The sequence below is a fragment of the Strix uralensis genome, chromosome 14, assembly GCF_047716275.1.
Source record: "Strix uralensis isolate ZFMK-TIS-50842 chromosome 14, bStrUra1, whole genome shotgun sequence".
NCBI lineage: Eukaryota > Metazoa > Chordata > Aves > Strigiformes > Strigidae > Strix > Strix uralensis.
In genome coordinates this window covers 18,759,274-18,777,790 of record NC_133985.1, presented here as the reverse complement: position 1 = coordinate 18,777,790, position 18,517 = coordinate 18,759,274, and the positions used below count along the sequence as shown (strand labels likewise).

The 18,517-nt window shown below is 42.9% G+C and overlaps 1 protein-coding gene across 1 annotated transcript in view; it reads right to left on the bottom strand.

Annotated features, from left to right (window-relative positions):
- Nucleotides 1-18,517, bottom strand: part of RASGEF1C (RasGEF domain family member 1C) — an 83,512-nt gene that overhangs the window by 8,071 nt on the left and 56,924 nt on the right. The window contains exons 5-13 of the mRNA XM_074883581.1: nt 16,936-17,148; nt 14,722-14,796; nt 10,846-10,941; nt 9,652-9,754; nt 9,471-9,550; nt 8,744-8,839; nt 3,510-3,605; nt 2,068-2,191; nt 198-270 (exon numbers count right to left, since the gene is read on the bottom strand). Of these exons, the coding sequence (XP_074739682.1) occupies nt 198-270; nt 2,068-2,191; nt 3,510-3,605; nt 8,744-8,839; nt 9,471-9,550; nt 9,652-9,754; nt 10,846-10,941; nt 14,722-14,796; nt 16,936-17,148 (956 nt within the window). The remainder of the gene's footprint in view (nt 1-197; nt 271-2,067; nt 2,192-3,509; nt 3,606-8,743; nt 8,840-9,470; nt 9,551-9,651; nt 9,755-10,845; nt 10,942-14,721; nt 14,797-16,935; nt 17,149-18,517) is intronic.

Sequence of the window (18,517 nt, the reverse complement as noted above, 5' to 3'; positions counted from 1 at the left end):
AGGGTATTCTTTAAACAGTGGATAATTTGAGATTACAATTAGCTTTTATCAGTGCAGCCTCAGTTCTGTAGATAAGTCTGAAATGGAAAAGACCTCTATCTGAGGTCACATTTTAAATGCCAGCACTTTACAAGCTTTGACTATCAGTGCAGCATTTTGGAGGTACTTTAGAAATGAGTTGATAAATGAGTGGTTACCTCAAGGATTTCCACCTGTCTTTTTCTGTCTGGTTTTCTGGACTTTCACTTTCATAGGAAGCCAGATACAAACCTGGAAAAAGTAAATATGTGTTATTCCAACAGCAACAGTAGCCCCCTAGCTCTCTGCATTCTTGTATGTCCTATATTATACCACACAGCAAGAGAAACTTTAAAACTTCATGGTCCCCCAGGTAGCTGGTAATCAGTAGAACACTGATGTTTAGCTCACATGTCTACCTTTGGAAAGCTGTTAAGTTAATTTTGATGGAACAGTAAAGGAGCCCAGAGTTAAATGGATACAAAGCACCCTCACTGCAAGAATGAGTTACAGAAACCAGAGAAGGAACACAGTAGAAGAAAATAAACAGGCCTTTTTTTTCTGCAAAGCTTTGCATTGTCGGATGCATTTTATGACACCAAAATGTGTCTAGGCTATGGAGTCTCCTCTGCAAAAGCTGGCAATGCATTAATATCTCACTGTCTTCACAGAATTTTTTTTATGTAGGCTGTGATTTGTGTTCACACACATTTCCTCATTTGACTGTTTAGCAATGCTTTATTTTTTAATGCTGGAACCATCTCAGTATTCAAGTCTGTGCTACAATTCAATTGCATTTTAATATTCAAATATTGGCCCACTGTTCCGCCACGCTGTGACAAGCATAGTACAAGCTGCATTTCACATACCACTGCTGCATCTCTCGAATATATATTCTCCCACCTTTTACTCGGTGCAAGTCTTTCTGCTCTGCACTTCCCCTGGGTACAGGGGAGGCCTCCTGTGGCTTCTGCAAAGGGCATCTCATGAAAGCAGTATGAATATAGGGGAGGGCAGGAGAGAAAAAATCTGCAAACAATTAGTGGGTTGAGGTCACCCTTTCTTGGTCCAGCAGCCTGAAAATTGTACTTTTATCCCTGACTTCCACTTTCTGTCCATTTAGAGCCTAAAAACAGAACAAATGCCTCCATCCTATCTCCTTTTGATATGTATTACTTTAATCACATTAATTATTCTATTTTGGCAGTCATTCTTCTTAGGATTTAGGCAGGATTTTTGAAGCAGTATTTTGTGTTCTGAAGCAGTCTGTGAAATAAAACTGCCTGGTCTGATTAACTTGGATTAGTACAGAAAACTGCATATAGAATCAAGAAAAAATAAACCAATGCCAGTATAGCTTATGGGAATATAGCTACAGACAATTCTGTGCATGACAAGGTACCAAGAGGCAACTGACACAAACTAATACAAAATGACAGAGTCTGACATGCTGGATACCAAATTGAAGAGGACAGAGAAGTATAAAAAGACAATCAGAGAAATAATTTCAGAAGAGGGCTTTCATAGCTACAGCTTAAATTAATTACTAGAAAAGATTTTCTTAAAAATTCTTTTCCGTAGACAACATATTTCTTTGCCGTAGTGGAGGAGGTCAGCTGGACTACCATTGCCTTGGGCTATGTTCACTGAAGAGATGACAGTGTTGGTTTGTGGAAGAGATTAGTTCTGGCTCCATCAATCACAGAATGGGTGGCTAAGGGACAGCTGATATTCATAGCACTCCATGACATGGTTGTGTGGCCTCTTTTCATGACTACAAAAATAGGGCCACAATGGCAACTTTCAAGACGTGCCTTATAGAGAAGTTATGGACAACAGAAAAGCAATCAGGCAGCAGCTTCATGAGCTAAATGGTTTTATTTACAAAAACACGTTGACAGACTAGGGATAAACAAGCTGCATGACAGGAAAGCTAGGAAAGAACTGGGACTGGTCAGTGAGAGAGATCACCAAAGCATGGATCAGGGTCTTAATTAGTAGTGACGAAGAGACATATTTTCAGTGATTAGAGATTGTACACAGTCTTACCATCTTCAGTAAAAATGGGAGCAGTATGCAAGTAGTGGATGATGTTAGGGTCTTGTTCAAAGGGACATTCCACTTGCTTCCATGTTATAAATTCTCCTACTTGCTTAGCCAGTTCCAGAAATTTCTGTAAAGATAAAACCACTCCACTCAGATCCAGTAAGATTATCTCACTAAAACAGCCACATCCAAGCAGAAGACCTGGATCCAGGATCCCTCGTGCCAACCACAAAGACATTAGGAGAAAATAGCCTTGTATGTTTTAGACGGATACATTTTCACAGTTCTTTCACAGGGGAAAGAGAGAGGAAAGGCTGTGCTATGTTTCTTCTTACAAGCTGTCTCTGTACCTAAATGAAAATGTATCCATGAACAAAGTTATGGGTTTCACATATGTACTTAAGAATAGGGGACATAAACCTGGTTGTGACAAGAGGGAGCAGAATTCGATATAAATTACATGAAGTGGAGTGACTCCAACGCCTCACAGCTCTTTAGGCCTTCTAACAGTTCTGATATAATTTAAGGTGATGCCAGGCTCAAGTGTTTTATGCATCACTCACTATCTCACAATGCCAATAACCAAAGGAGAAATTTAACGCAACCAAAGTGATGCTGAAGAAATGATTTGAGAGCTCAAGAACTATTTTCTCACTGATATGGGGCAGTTCTTTTGGAAGCACCCCATCTCTGCCCCTCCAGCCATCGCAATGCACAGTACGTACGGAACACCTGAGCGCTGCACACCGCCACTAGCAACAAGTTGTACTAGTGCAAAACCACCCACTCCAGCAGAGAACTGGGGTTACTCAGGATATGTGACTATACTACCTAGTGCCAGGGTTGTGGGGGAATATAAATCCTTCTACTGCATTTATCAGAAATTCTCCTGCCTGTAGGTTTAACAGAGAAGATTACACATTCAAATCCTTACACCAGTGGCACGACATTTACCTCACGGACACAGTGACTCCATACTGCATACGTAATTCTGCTTGTATTTTAATTTTTCTTTAATGACCACAAGTAATTTCTGTCTTACTTTGCCAAACCTCTTTATTAAAAAAGAAAGGGCTAAAAAGACAGATAACAAAGTATAAAGCATTTTATACTGACTTGTTTACGTAAGTACGTAAGAAAAATAGTTTTCCATATTTCCTGAAAAAGTCATTTTCCCCTCCAAACCCTAAATATAGTCATTTATACTGCTGACACTATATTTCTAGCAGCCAACTGACATCAAGCAAGTTATGCTTGTAATGTTTATATAAAATATGCATATTAATTATTTTAAAAAACGTTCTGGGATTGGTTTAACCTTCACGCAGTCACTTCAGATCATCCATTTTGGCATATTCAGTCTTTGGTTGTCTGTACTGAAATCGCAGGCAAACGGTCTCAGATAGTGCTATCAGAATGGGATAAAGACATTTTTCAGATCTTACTTCAAAGTTGACATGTCCATTTGGAAGGCGATTAGCACATCCTTCATTCAAAAAATAAATGTCTTTGATCAATAGGCTGAAGAAGGGGATCACAATCTGTGAAGAGAAATGACATACCTATTATCTTTCCAGTTCAGTATTTTCTCTGCTTGAAAGGAGAACCCAATCAGGACAGAGGAGAAGAAAGAAATACTAACTTTTCAGTGTGCTATGCACTCAAAAAGCAGTACAGTGACAGGCAAGCAAAAGGGCAGTAGGTTATAGAGACACCTTCAGTCATCAGGAGAACATACGCTGAAATGAACAATGTTCACTGTGCAGAATAACATGACTAAGAAAATGCTAATAACTTATTATTGTTATTATCAACAGTATCACTGTCTGATGACATGATCAGACAGCAAAGAGCAAAATAAAATTGCAGAACTCTTCCCTTCTCTGTTGGGTCTTTATAAGTAAAGGCGTTGCATATAAAAACTGAGCAATTTAAAGAAGCTGGGAACCAAAGAACCAATATTGTCCCTGAACAAGGAAAGACAGAATAAAATTTGATGAGCAAGGACTTGTCTACAAACAGTTAATCAGGAGCTGTTTCATTTTCAACAGCTCAATGCATGGTTATCTCTTGAGGCATGTAATTTACTTCCTGGTGCCTGATTAGTACAACCTGCTTCTCCAAATTAACCTGCAGACAGTAGGATTGGAAATATTAAGTTAGTTGACAGGAAACTGCCAACAGTAGCCAGAGAGATCATTGTAGCACCCAAAATAAGCCCTGGGCATCATCCAGGGCAAAGTGGCATAGAGCAGTGATCCAAGCCTTCTCTCTAACCTATCAGTCAGGTCATAATTTGCTATGGAAAAAGTCTACTTCTAGGTATGACTCTTGAAATTAATGGAATTACAGCCGGCATAAATTTGATGCCAGATGTTCTACAGCAGAACGACAGTGCTCCTGAAGTGCATCCCCAGCACTTCAGCAGAGACCCAGAGTGCAGCAGACTCCCTCCAGGTCCCCTCGTGCCACAACTGAAAGGGAAAAAAACCCCACCAACCCCAACCCAGGGCTCCGGGATTCAATATTCAAATCTGAGTCTACCCACCTCTCCAGCAGTGGCACTGTGATAGAAAAAGGCCACTTTGAGGGTTTGAGCTATAAGGTCAGCAGCAACCTCTGTGAGCATTTTTCTGTGGCAGCAACACCTTTCTTTTAAGCCACTAAGAATACAGTTAATCACCATGAATTAAAGGAAAGCACACCGCATGGTAGCATCCAAATGCTTCCACTCGTCTATTTGTAAATTAACTGAACTGTAGCTTGTAAGTGTGCACCAAAGTTAAAGTGCCTTCATGGCATGCAAGACCAGTCAGGGGAGCTGGTGACAGCAAAGCAATCCTTTAGTTAAGTATTTAATGTTGTACTGTTACTCCATCTCATGCTGTGCATCAGCTGTAACGGGATATGAAATGGACCTAGAACAGGATTGGCAGCTGTTATTTTCCAGTCTACAGCCTTCACGATGCAACAGTGAGTGTGAGTAGATGTGAAAACACTCACTGAGCAAGGAGTCTACCAGCCAGTACCAACTCTTGCTGTGAAAATGGAAGTCCATTTCTGTTTCAGCTAAAACACCACATGCAGTAAACTGCTAAAGATCTGCTTCTCTGCTGGCTTTTTTAAGGGACAGCCACAGATAAACTCTGTAATGTCAGTGCAATAGCCATAAAAAAGCCTGGACTGACACTCCAAGAGCCACTGGCATTATCCTGATACATCCCACTGATATAATATAGGAATGGAAACAAAGCACAGCCGAACCCCTCAAAAGCCTTCCTATCAGGGTGAAGTGGAGCAATTTCTAGTCAAACTGAGCTAAATGTGTTTCAGGATTCATTTTTGTATCATCCAAACTAGCCTGATCAACCTGAAATAAAGAATACAGTTCAGTCTACGTGGTTTGTTTTCTACCAAAAACAATGACAACTCTGTAACCAGTGTGGTCTTATAAGGTGGAAAGATACAGAGAGCTGGAGCCAGACACTGATCCCCAGCTAGAAATTACTGCCAGGTTCTGTCTACATTATTTTTTGCAGGCAGATGCGAGCTTGTTTTGCCCTGCTCCACACTGCCTGGGAGCTAGGTCACCATCATTAGTGGTGCTAAACATAAACGAAAAGCCTTGCTGAGAGGGAATGTATATGAATGTGGGCTCAGTGCCATGCTAATACAGCTACAAAGCCACCAGTGAGCTCAGAGCATGGGTAGAGCTTGTTCTCATCTGCATCCAAAAGGCGTCAAAGACATACCCTAGGATACCAATTCTCTACACATTTCCAGGGGATTTCTGTCTTTGGGTCACTATTTATTTCCCCAATAAAAATATGTTACCCTGTATGTTTTGTTTTCCAAATTTCTGTAGGAAGAACAACAAAAGTGTATATAGTTACACTCTGATGTTGGCTTCAATCCAGGCACTTTGCTAGCATAAAATCTGGGTTAGTGCCAGAAACTCTTATTTCACTCCCTTTTGATTCCCCCCCGCCCGCGCCATCCAACCCACCCACATGCTGAAGGACAATTGCCTCCTGCAGAAAGAAGAAAGCTAATGAGATCAGACATGTTCTTCCTCCATAGTATCAGACGGCAACAACACGCAGGACTGCACTGTACATACTCCCAACATTTCAAAGCCAGAGACATGTCATTAGCGGAACACAGGGCTTCCCAGTGGAATGACTTAATTTTGGAGGTGGTATAAGTCAGCTGACTGCGCAGATAAAACCAGACGTAGTTCCTAACAAGTACATCCCTCTGAATTCTGCATGAAACATCAGCCCTTCTTCATTACCAGTTCTCTCACCCTGCACTTTGGCAGGTTTATTTCTGCCGCTGTATAGCATCTCTCAGCTTTGAGTGCTGCCTCACTGTGCCTTTTTACAGGCCTGCTCCTGAACAAGTAATGAGTAGTTATAACTATGCTGTTTACACACTGAGAGAAGGGCCAGATCACAACAGTGCAGTCTGAGGTCAGGGGATCATCCATGGGTACACTGAGACCCTTCTCCTACAGCCTGTGCTGCAGTCTCGCACCAGCACCCTGAGGATGAGGGTGGAGCAGGCAGTGCTCGTTGTGCCAGAAGGCCGGTGTCCCATGGGGGATTTGGTGAGAGGTGTGCACAGAGCAGGAGGAGGGAGGGTGTCCCAGGTCACTGGTTCACCCTGTCTCCCTCTGAGGATATAATTTCCCTGAGCTGTGCTTCTGTTCAAGTGCTGTGCAAAACTCAGCAGCCAAGACACCAGCCCTGAGGAGAGAAGAAAGCAACGTTTCTGGTGAGTCTGCCAGTTAAATATTAGCTCCTCTGAGCATACGGGCAGTTTTTCTTCCTGCGAGATGTAACCCAGGGCTTAGTCTGTTGGTCTGTGACAAGAGCGCTCCTTCCAGAGCACCTTCCTTCTCAAGCAGATGGACTGAGGCCCAAAGCCTCCATCTGTGCTTCTGGGGTGGCCACTTGTCGAGAAGAGGGGCGGAGGGGATGGGGATCTCAAATGCCTGTAAGCACAATTCAGTTTGAAGATAAAAATTTTCTTCAGAGTGAGCTTTGCTACAAGTTTGCCAAGAAACAACGTAACATTTTGTATCAAAAGAGTAATCATGTTCTTTCAATTGTATTCAAACTCATTAAAACAAGTAACTGATAATCTTGTTATAAAAAGAAACAAAATTCCTTAATTCCTACAGCAAGAATTACATGATCTGCTGTATCTAACACTGTAAAATACCCAGTATGAGCAGCTACCAAATCATATCCTTGAGCATTTTCTTGAACCAATGTTATCTACACAAGGGAAACAGAATATGGGCTTTTTCTTACATAAAATAGATTCCTTTCAATCTAATAACTTCTCTGCCCTCAAACTTAACCAGCTAGGGGTAGAGAAATGACAGAGATTGCTAACTTCCACAGGAAATGAAGTCAAACAATAAAACAACTGGTTTGAACATGTCTGATCGTCGCAGAACTAAACTGCAGAAGCATCTCAGACTGGCCGGTCCTCATTGTGGTGTGTGAGAGTTAAAACAATTTGTCAGTCACAAAGATCCAAAGCTATCATCTCTTCTTTGCACAGAGAAGGGCTTTTCAGAGCAACTCAGAGTACTCCTGTTGCAGCTGAGTCAGCCTGTGACCAGATGCTGATCTCATTTCACTGTTAAGTGCTGTGAGATTCCATTAGCTTCAGCAGATTTACATCAAATTTACAGGGATGTGAGATTAGCATCAGGCCTGGCTCCTCCAGCAAATGAATACTAAATTCTATATTATGCTTGTTCATGTAGTATCTACTGTACCTTAGCCATGCTCTGCACAGAGATTACCTATTTATGACTACGTGCAATTGTAGTGTTAAAAACAAACCCTCTTTCATAAAACAAAAAAAGTGAGGATTGACTGGAGAAATAAGAAAATTAACAAGAAAGACACGGGGGCACAAAGCAGGAGGATCCTGCATTAATCTCGTCAATCTCATTTTTGCAGCATCAGTGACATTTCAGAAAGCTACGTATCTGCCAAGAACACTGATAAAATACTTCAATTCTTGCTCACCAAGATGGCAGGAACAACCAAATGAAATGAAAATTCACGAGGACAGAATTTCACCCCAAATCTGATGCAATGGATTCAGACCAGACTTCTTTGCAGGACTTGTGGTAAGTCATCTTTCCCTAATATAAATGGAGAACAACCTCATCTCGGAGTGCTGTGCCCTTTGCTCTCTATCTCAAATCACACACTACACAATAGGGGCTTGTCTGCACAGAGGCCTGGCTGGCACAGTTGTAACAAAAGCACAGTTCCACCTGGGCCTGCCAGGCTGACGCTTCCTACCAAAATAAAAGTCATTTTAGTCTGGAATGCCTGTTCCATCAGGTTTATCATTCTAAACAATGTGAATTTTCCAGGGATATAGAGAAGCTTGCAACTGAGTCCTCCATGCTGTGTGTCCTGACCTCTCCAGCTCCCCAGTGTCTGCGAGCAAGTCCACAAAAGCCCCGTGACCCATTTCAGACTCCTTTCAGCCACAGATTTACATTTCCAGTTGCATTTAGCAGTTCTCGAGCCTCGTGCTGGTGACCCATGGAAGGGAGGAGAGCATTTGCATCAAGCCTTTGAGCCACCGACTCCCAGCAGCACACACCATCCATTTGGAGATAAAGGGATGTGGTCACACCTACCTTCTCCCTGTTGCTGTGTGCCGTGAGGGATCTGTGAGCAGCCCCCCGCAATGCTGTTCTGTAGTTATAGAAGTTACCAGTAGGGTCCATCTGGTGCTAGATACACAAAAGAGACAAGCTGGTTAGATAGATAGCGACCTGCATTGTCTGAAGACAACTCTTCCCTCAGTTGTAGCAAACCCTGAACAGAGCTTAGCTTACAGCTTCAAAAATCCACATACACACAAAAACCCATGAACTAAAGATACAATGAGAGATCTACAGACCATTGCTATTTGGTACCTTTGATTTTTCTAGTAACAGCTTACTGAGCTTTTATGTGAAGAATAAGGACTGCACATTTTATATATGCCAAATCCTGGAATCCTCAACACAAAAAACCACCTTGGGCCTTGTTCACTCAATGTCCAAGGTATAGCTTGGGAGCTTTACACTCAGCATCATGTCTGTGGCCAAACAAAACTGTCATCAGTGGAAGCACCATGGCTTCCATATAGGTTCATCTTTTTTGTTTTTTCCCTCCTATTTGAGTGCTCCGATTCCCCTCTACATATCAGCAGCTTCACACCTTCCTCACTACACCTGGGAAACTTCAGCCAGAATCTGGTCCTCTGCCTGCGAAACATGTCTGTAAGCATCTCATACCTGGATAACAATGTGAAAATTCACAAGTAAAAAACATCCAGAACATAATTCAAGCAGTGTACCAGCACCTTTTTTTTTTTACCTCAAGAATGAAAAATTTGGCTGTTTTCACTTTTGACCAAGTCTTCTTTAGCCTGGAAACTGGACTCATGTTCATTCCAGCTATGAGTGAGAAAGAATAAAAGAGAACCATGGATAAGAGTTGGGTTTCCTTTTTCATCTGTGACAGCTCATGGAGAGACCTGGTCAGAAGCTGTACTTACAAATGATTGCCATCAGCGAATTAAAATTCCCTATGTTAAAGCACTCTCGGGCAACATCAATGAAGAATTCGATGACTTGTGCTCGCTGTTTCTTTTTTGCAGGCTGCAAATTAAAACAAACGAATATCAGTAATAAGCATATGCAGAACTGGAGGGCATCTTAGGTGTTTGTTGCATAAACGGCAGGGGTCCGTGCACAGCTTGGGCCATCTGCTATCAGTCACTGACCCTAATTTTGTTCCAGCAATCCAGTGGATGCTGGTGACTGGCAGTCTCTAAAATCAAAGCTTTCATTGCAGTGACACAGAAGAAATTCACGGCAATTCCCAGGCTCGCCTCAGTTAATGTCTTAGCACTGGAACAGGCAGCCCAAACAGCCCTGAAGCAGCATCTCCACTCCCTGCTGGCCTCCCTCAAGTCAGCGGGCACATCAGCACAGACTTTCCTAAGGGCAGGATTTCACACCCATATAACTGCAGCGTCTTTGTCCCAGAAAGACTTTGTTTCACTGCATTAATCCCCTTCCCCTCTTCTGGCCCTCTGAGCAATATGGCCAGGCCAAATGGTAGCTTGCATTTTAAATACACATTTTAATTGAACTGGAATCACCCCACCTTTATCAAAGATGATCTTTGATAATAATGGTAATGCTTTTGAGTCACAGGCTATCTGGGCTGTTTATACTATTACTATTCCTCCCTTCCACACCCTTTTCAAAGTAGAAAACATAAATTTCATTTTGATGGGGGCCAGGTTAAATAAACGAAAACCAATACCAAGTTAAAAACCAGCTATAGTAATGGGCAGCAGGACAAAGAGCCATGCAATGGGAATTCACAAGCACAACAGAGCTTTAGGATGACAGATAACAAATACTGCTCCACTAGAATCTTTTCCAGCAGAAATCTCACAGGATAATTCAAGGCATTTTTTCTTCTCTTCTTCCCTGCAGGGTTCATTATTCCACACTGTGCTCCTACTACATCAAGAGAACAGGGTATCCCCCGTGTGTTGCCAGCTCTGTTTTGTAATATGTTTGTCATTTATCAAGTTGGTTCTGCAAATGCAATATTACTAAAACTTACCGTCAGATGCTTAGCTAGGTCATAAGAAATAAATCCCCAGGTTTGCTTATTAATGTACAAACTGGTACTTCAGGCATGTGGTAAAACACGCCACCTGCTTTTCACTTACCATGCAAATTTCTGTTGCTACCAGATAGCAGAGTCTATTGAACCATTTCACATAGGCCTCAAGGTTACTTGTCTTCTTCTGTTCACTGAAACAAGTCTGGGGAGAGAAGAGCACAGAAAGATATGTAACTGTGTTTCAGTAGCTGCCTGATTGCCAAGATAAATACTACACCAAGGTAACACATCTCTCATGCACATGGAAGACTGTGCATTAAGGGGCCATTCTGAAGTCAGTGGGTAGGTGGGTGGCTGGCAGGTGCACAGGCTCTAGCTGAGTGTTTCACACTGCACAACTCACACTAGGCTTCAGAAAACTGCCCCATTTTGCCTGCAGCAAGTGTTCACTAACACAGTCTGCACTGACCCTTCTTCACTGAGATATTAACAGCTGGGGCATTGCAGGATTCAGACAGCAACAAGAATATGCAGAAAAAGTAAGACAAGCACAGTCTTCCATGGCATGCTCAGTTTGTGCCTTTGATTCCAGGACTTCCTTCACTTCAGTAAATGCAATCACCCACAGCCCTTTTCTGGAGGGGATAGACCATAATTTAGTGAAGCAATCAAGAGATAAGCAAGAGAAGACACAGTTCTAGTTGCTTCTTTATGGAAAAAAAATATTTCCCTTACTGAGTTTCCAGGATAATAGGCTCTCTAGTGATGAGCTCTGCCTTGATGGCAGCTCTTGAACAGGTCACTAACATACCAGAGATGTTTCACTGATAAGAGCCAGTAGAAGAAGCACATTTTTCACTTTTTTATGTGAAACTTACCATAAATTCCCATAACCAATACAGGCTGTGGGAGCAGATACTTGGCTGAACTCTTCCAGTTCCTTTAACATCAACAGATAATTTGACTTCAGCAGAGTGACAGGGCAGTTCACACAGCCTGAGGATGTTGCCTGGGATTATGAGAATTCAAGTCCTTTTCCCAGCTCTAAATTCTTAGACACACTTAGACATCTAGGACACACTGCTCTCTAGAGTTCACGTGATTTCTTTGAACATTCATTAGCATCCGCTAGAGGGTATCAGAGAATACTGATTTTTTTGTTTTATTAAGATCATTTCCCAGAGCTACCATAAATACACGCCACTAAGAAGAAAATCACAATGCATAAACACAGATCCATTAGTGTTAATGGGATTACCCATATTATGTAAGTTAAACAAGTGCCTAAAACCCCTTAAGAAATGGGGCTTAACATGATTCCCAAGGTAATTCAAAGTAAGAAAATATTCACCTGTGATGTGATTCTGTATACAGGCGTGTTTAGAAACAGAAATCACAGTACCATGCTATAGAGCACATCTTAACAAGCCTGAAATTCCTAGCCACTTTATGAGACCACATATACAATTAAAAAAAAATATATTTTCACAGAATCACAGAATCATCTAGGTTGGAAAAGACCTTGAAGATCATCTAGTCCAACCATTAACCTAACACTAACCATTCTCAAAAAATTTAAAAAAAAAAAGAAAAAAAATAATTTAAAAGCATATTTTAAAAGCATCTCAAAAGTAAACGTCAGCAAGCACCCTGTAAATATCAAACAAAACAAAGGAAACCCAAAGCAACCCCAGTCTACCCATAGCAGTTGCTTGTCTTGCGCTCTGTAGTATTTTTTGTTCCTTGTTATAGCAAGAAGTGCACGAGAGCTAGGTTTTCTTCTGAATATGGTATTTCCATCTCAACACTGCTGTCCTGTGCCAGGGCATAAGAACCACAGCTAATACCACAAAACTTGTGAAAAATGTGCAACTGTTAAAAGTTGAAACAGACTGCTTTTTAAAGGTTAAGCTTTATAAACGGCAACAATATTTAGCACCTCCCTAGCATCTTCCATCTGCAACTCAAAGTGCTTGATAAACATTCATAAATGAAGCCTTTTGAAGCCCTTGTGCAAGAAAGATGTTTAATATGATCTCCAGCTGGAGGGGATTCAGACCAGACCCAATTCCCTGTGGTTAACAAGGGTGCTCTCTACGGGTCAGGGGACGATATGTTGCTCCACGTAAGGTTTGTGCCGCTATGTACAATGTTTTGCCAGGTCCCACACGATCCCTTGGCTATACCTTGCTGTGGTGTGGAGGCTCTTCTAAATCATTGCTGGGACCTCTGCTCAGCACAGGCAAAGGGTGAAGAAAAGTTCCAGACTGCCTCTGCTTTCATCAGCCTTGCTGACTTGAAGCCCAATAATTTGTTAGTGCCATGTCTTGTGTGAAAATGTTATGGCAGTTTTGCTTTAACTAAGTAGATCCTCCTGGGGGAAGACATTGCCATGAATTTAAAAGGCAATGCAGTGGTGCATTCCTGCTTTGCGCCTCTTATTTTCTCTGTTATTATGCACTTCATTGAAGTCACAGAACTGTTACTGGGCAGCACCTCCATGTTCAGATTTGCATTTGAAGAACATGCATAACTGTCAAATAGCTCGTCATAGTCTGTCAAGATGATTTGCTCGGATTTCCCATCCTACCATTATTTTCAGGCTCTCTGCCTCTCATTTTAATCCTTCCCATCCACCTTCACTGATGTTTCTGTATGTTCACTTGGTAACCTCAGTTTCTCTTCACATCTTTGTGCTATTCTGTGCTGGCCCGGCATTTGCAATTCCAGTCACAGCTACAGCCGTTGTGAGCACATTAGTTTATTACTGAACATTTCCTTCTTCCTCTTAGCATCCCTTCCCCTCCATGGCTTTATGTAATTTGATTTCACTCACTGCTGCCTCCCTCCCACTCTTCCCAAATTCACTCAAATTTAGTGCCCTCATTTGATCTCTTTCATTTTACTTCAATACAGATAACGAGGACTGTTTATTTTCAGTCTTGTCCCTCATGTTTGCAGCAGGTTGCTGAAATCTCACTGTGGCTGGTTTGATATTTCATATTTCAGACACATCTTTGCTACCTCAGTGTTCCTTCCTAAAGGATGTGATCAATGTACAGAATACTTGAAACAGCAGCTCTGTCCACTCCCCTCTCCCTGAAACCAACTGCAGAATCTCCACAACTCCAATAAGAGAAGGAAAGAGCGCAAAATTGCCCTTTTTATCCATCCATCCATGCATCCATCCATCCATCCTTTCACCATTACAGGCTATTCTGGTGCTCTTTGGGCAGCACTATAAACAGAGGTCTTCTGTTATGTTCAGCATCCAATGATGAAATTCTGCCACTGATGTATGATCTCAGTGGGAGCCCATATGCAGTTCTGGGGAAGAATTTTCCACCCTCTTTGTTTCTGAGAGTATGTGAAATCTCCGACTCTGTCTCTCCAGCCAGGAAGTCTCTTTCCTTATTGAGGCACTCACTGAAATGCTGCTTCAAACCCCACTGGAATCAGTGGAAAGACTCCAACTGGCTTCCACAGACTTTGGATGAAGCCCTGATCAGGCACTCCATTCCCTGCGGTGCTTTGGGTTAAAAGCTATTGTGTAGAGAGAGAAGAGTATGTTGATTCATGACGCACTGACTCATTACTGTGGTGTCTGGGCACACACTACGAGCATTACATCACATCCAGAGTCCTTACGCCTTCAGTGCTGGGAACAGACATTCCCTGGTTGCGTACAGCCACAAGCCATCTGCCCTGGTCAAAGCAGGTTAGGAGGAACAAGCCAGGAAGCAGAACATCAGGGTGCTGGCCAGTCTCAGACTAGGACATACTCTCACCAGCAAGGAATGGCAATGACCTGCCAGTGCAAGCTCTACCAACAGGTCCCATCCTTGCCGTGACCATACAGGTCATCAGTTGGCCTGGCCACAGTCAACACGTGCCCCAGGCCCTGCTCTTATGGATCTCATCACATCAGTTCATCTAGAACAAACAGATTGCAGGAGACACTTTGCATGTGGACAAATCATACCTTGGTGCCATCCAGAGGGTCTTTGTGTACAAATGCCTGCACAAACTCCTCAGGTCCAATGTGACTTAGCCTTTCCTATTAGAGTGGGGGAAAAAAAGAGAGAGAGGAAGAAATAAGAAAGCACCCCAGAATCTCTTCTGTTTCTCTTGGTAAGATATCCCCATTATCTGTCAGCTCTGAATGGCGTTACTGAACTGGTAGACAGCCAGCTAGCACCAGACATTAAAATTCATAAGAACAATTAGAGTTATTTCGGCAGAAAGAAGAAAACGAGAATAAACTGTCTCATTACTGACAAGCCACAGTAAGAGCCCTCTCCACTGTGCAGAGAGAAAGGCGCTGGACACACAAGGACCCATCTGGGAGTCAGCAGACCTCAGTTCTGTGCTTGGCGATGGCCACAGACCTGCTGTGGTCCAGCATTACTCAACAGCCTTGTTTGCCAGCTGTTAAAGGCTGTGATCTGGCAACCATAGCCATCCATTGCTCATCTGCACACACAGTGCCCTGACCCTGCCTCCCTACCCAGCGAAGCCTAGGTGATGCCCTGGGGTGGTGGCTCTGTGCCGCTGGGGAAGGGAGGCACTGAAGATACATGTGCTTACATTAAAGGCGTTGCTTACACTGTAGAGTGTCCCAGGTGTTCACCAAAACAAAAGTCAATAAAGCATCCAGATCTCTCTCAGTAAAAGACAGGCCATCTCTACCAGCTCCTGAACAAACCTGGCAGTTCCAGCCCCACCACTGGCCTTCTTAATAGGCTTTTCAATTCCCTTAAACACGTTTATTAGAAAAAAAAGACATTTTCAGTAGGTTGCGGGTCACAAAGGTATTTCAGAGGAGGTATTCTGGAATTCCCACAGCCCAAACTTAGGACACTCAAGCAACAATAAAATCAATGGTAGTTTTGCTTAAGTGAAAATTTTATGGCTATTCCCATGCTATTTCTCCTTGGCTTCTCACCTTGCCACCGATAACTGTACAGGACTCTTACTAACAAATAACTGTTATTAAACAAGTAGCAAATAATTCTTACTAACAAATAAGCATCAGACACTTTTAATGCAGAGTAGTTGGCGTACTGGATGCAGTAAGTGAAAGAGAAGGTAGAGACCACCAATTACAGCGAAGTGGAATGAAAACCTCTGGTTGCATCAGTTTTAGAAGTGCAGTAGTGCCCTGGTTACAGGGAATCCCCCCTTGGAAGACAGTTGTACTGTGGAGGAAAAGAAAAGCAAGAGAAGAACTCCAGGCAAAAGGATTTCTCCTCTCTGGCTTAAGCTATATAAAGCAAAGAGAGACAAAGTTGCATGTTCTGAAAACTAACCAAGGTGAGATGATGATCCTAAATTTGGGGTTTCTGAGCTATTCCACTTCTTGACAAATAGAATATCAACTACCTTCAGAATTCCCAAGGCTAATTCCATGATATTCACTCCAATCCACAGTCCATTTCATAGTTGGTTTTTCCAGCCTTCCTCTCAAGGACGAACACTGTCTACAGGAGGACAGGCAGCAGGGAATCATTACAGCATCAAGAGATCTGCAGATGGCAGCAATGTTTTGTTTTCCTGTGAACATCCAGGAGGTCTACGTGGAGGACCTGAACCTGGGAGAAGGGTGTGCAGCACAACAGCCTGTCCAGCATCTTGGTGCTGCAATTGGACCAATTACCATCAAAAGCTTGTTTGAGAGTGGACTGCAGTCCAACGAGGGAAACAGCAGGACTTCGTGTGGGTGGTATTCCCACACCCTTCTATGTCCATGCACAAAGTCCCAAAGGGAAGAATGAAAAACACATCAGACAACTCAGACGCTTTGTGTATCTGTAGGAATGGACCTGAACTGTTAAAATTTCTTCCAAATTAATAAAAGGGCTAATGACCAGCCATTTCAATAGCACCTTCAGGCTGTGGGGCTCAGAGCACCTTACAGAAGTGAGAACCCCTTGACTTTTCTGGGACTTGCATTTCACAAATAAACAAGCTGAAAAAGTGAAGTGACCCACCCCAAGATGCACAGGAACACTCTGATATACAGCTTGCTTCCCAAGCATCTCTTAACCTGTCAAACCCTGCCTCCTGTGCAGTGCTGATACAGCACAGGATGTGCTGCAGCAGTGCAGACATTTTTTGGTTATGTCTGGAATACTTAGCAGCTGATGGCTTAAAATAATATCTCTGACTGCAGAAGTTGGGAACCATTCCCACTTACCAGCTCCACATGTGTCAGCTGCTGAGCCAGAGTGTAAGGGTCACTGCAGACGCTCAGGATTTCTCTCTGAATTGACGGAGGTTTACTTTTAAAGGCAACCAGCTTATCAGAGACAGCAGCACTGATCTTGACAATCCCTTCTTGCCCATGGCTGAGGGTTGCAAGCTTCTGATTCAGGGTTTGCAAAAGCTGATTCATCTTCTTCCAGTAGGCCTGGAGAGACAGGGAGAGAAAGAAACATAAACCACTCACAAAACTTGACAAAGGAGTGTTTTTATGCTGAATTTTCCCTTCTGCAAAATACTCCTAAGCCAGCAACAGGTTACCATTTTATTTTCAACAAGCCTATTTCAGAATAACCAGTTGGCTTAATTACAGTTCTGTGCTCTGGACCACAGAAACAGACTGCAGTCAAGAGAAGAGGCAGGCAGGACTGGTGGGTTGGGCTGGCACTGATACTCACATATTCCTGCCAACATCAGGATCAGAGGAGAGGTAATGCTACAACATGAGTTACTGCAGCTTTCTGGAGCACAGCAGCATTCGGTACCTATCCTTTATGTCAGCTATGTGTTGGCTGAGAACTCTACCTGTTAGTGGTGCCTAGTCAACTCTTATTTATTAGGAATGAGAAATGTTTCTAACACTACGCTCTCCATCCTTTTGAGCTGAAAGTAGAAGCATGCTGCTACTTGCTACCCAGTTGGAGTGGTCTGAGCATTGTGTTTGAGGATTTCATATCCAAAATGTTAATCACTACTGAAGGAAGCTCATATCATATTCCAAGCACAGCCATGTGCTCAGCAGGATGATCATTACTAAGTTGCTCAGGTTGTTCTCAGAGCTGGAGCAGCTCTTTACAGACAATAAGTGGAGCTGCTGGCCATGGAGAATGGGCAGAAAGAAATGTCTTCAACGGTCACTTGGGAAAAGACTTTGCAGGCTGGCCTACTACCAGCTCCTCTTCCAGCACAAAGACACACAGTGGAGAAATCCTCCGGCTGCTCACAAGTGGAATAACTCCTCACTCCCCATCCAAACAGAATTTAGTAATGTCAAGTTGCCAGTAACATCAGTTTGTAATCTGTCAGTGTGAAACCAGAGCTGGCAAGGAGCCCTCTTCTGTTACATCTGTACTGCGCAGCAGATGTGTACCCTGGCACCCTCCACACAGTCCTCATCATCGCAACAGGGACTTGGCCGGATTGTGCCTTCCCATGAAGGCCAACACACACCTGTGTCACATCCCAAGCTGGACACCACCCAAGTGAAGTCTTGGGAAGTACTCCTGAATCCCATGGTTTAGATCCAGCCTTCGTCTGCTTCAGACTTTTGTAGACTGTGTATAGTCTTCAGTGTCAAGCGCTGACAGCACTCATGTTTTAGGTGTTCAAGATACCAAGTGCTCTTCTCACCTACACAGGGTCCCATCTGCACACTGGAAGTAGCATCTACTACTACTTCACAGTGAAGGGTATCATGCTTATGTCTACCCTGCTTCCATTACAGTCTGAGGCTGGAAACCTTTAGAACATCCCAAGTGCTTCAACATTTGCTGCAACACTTTGTATCTTTCATACAG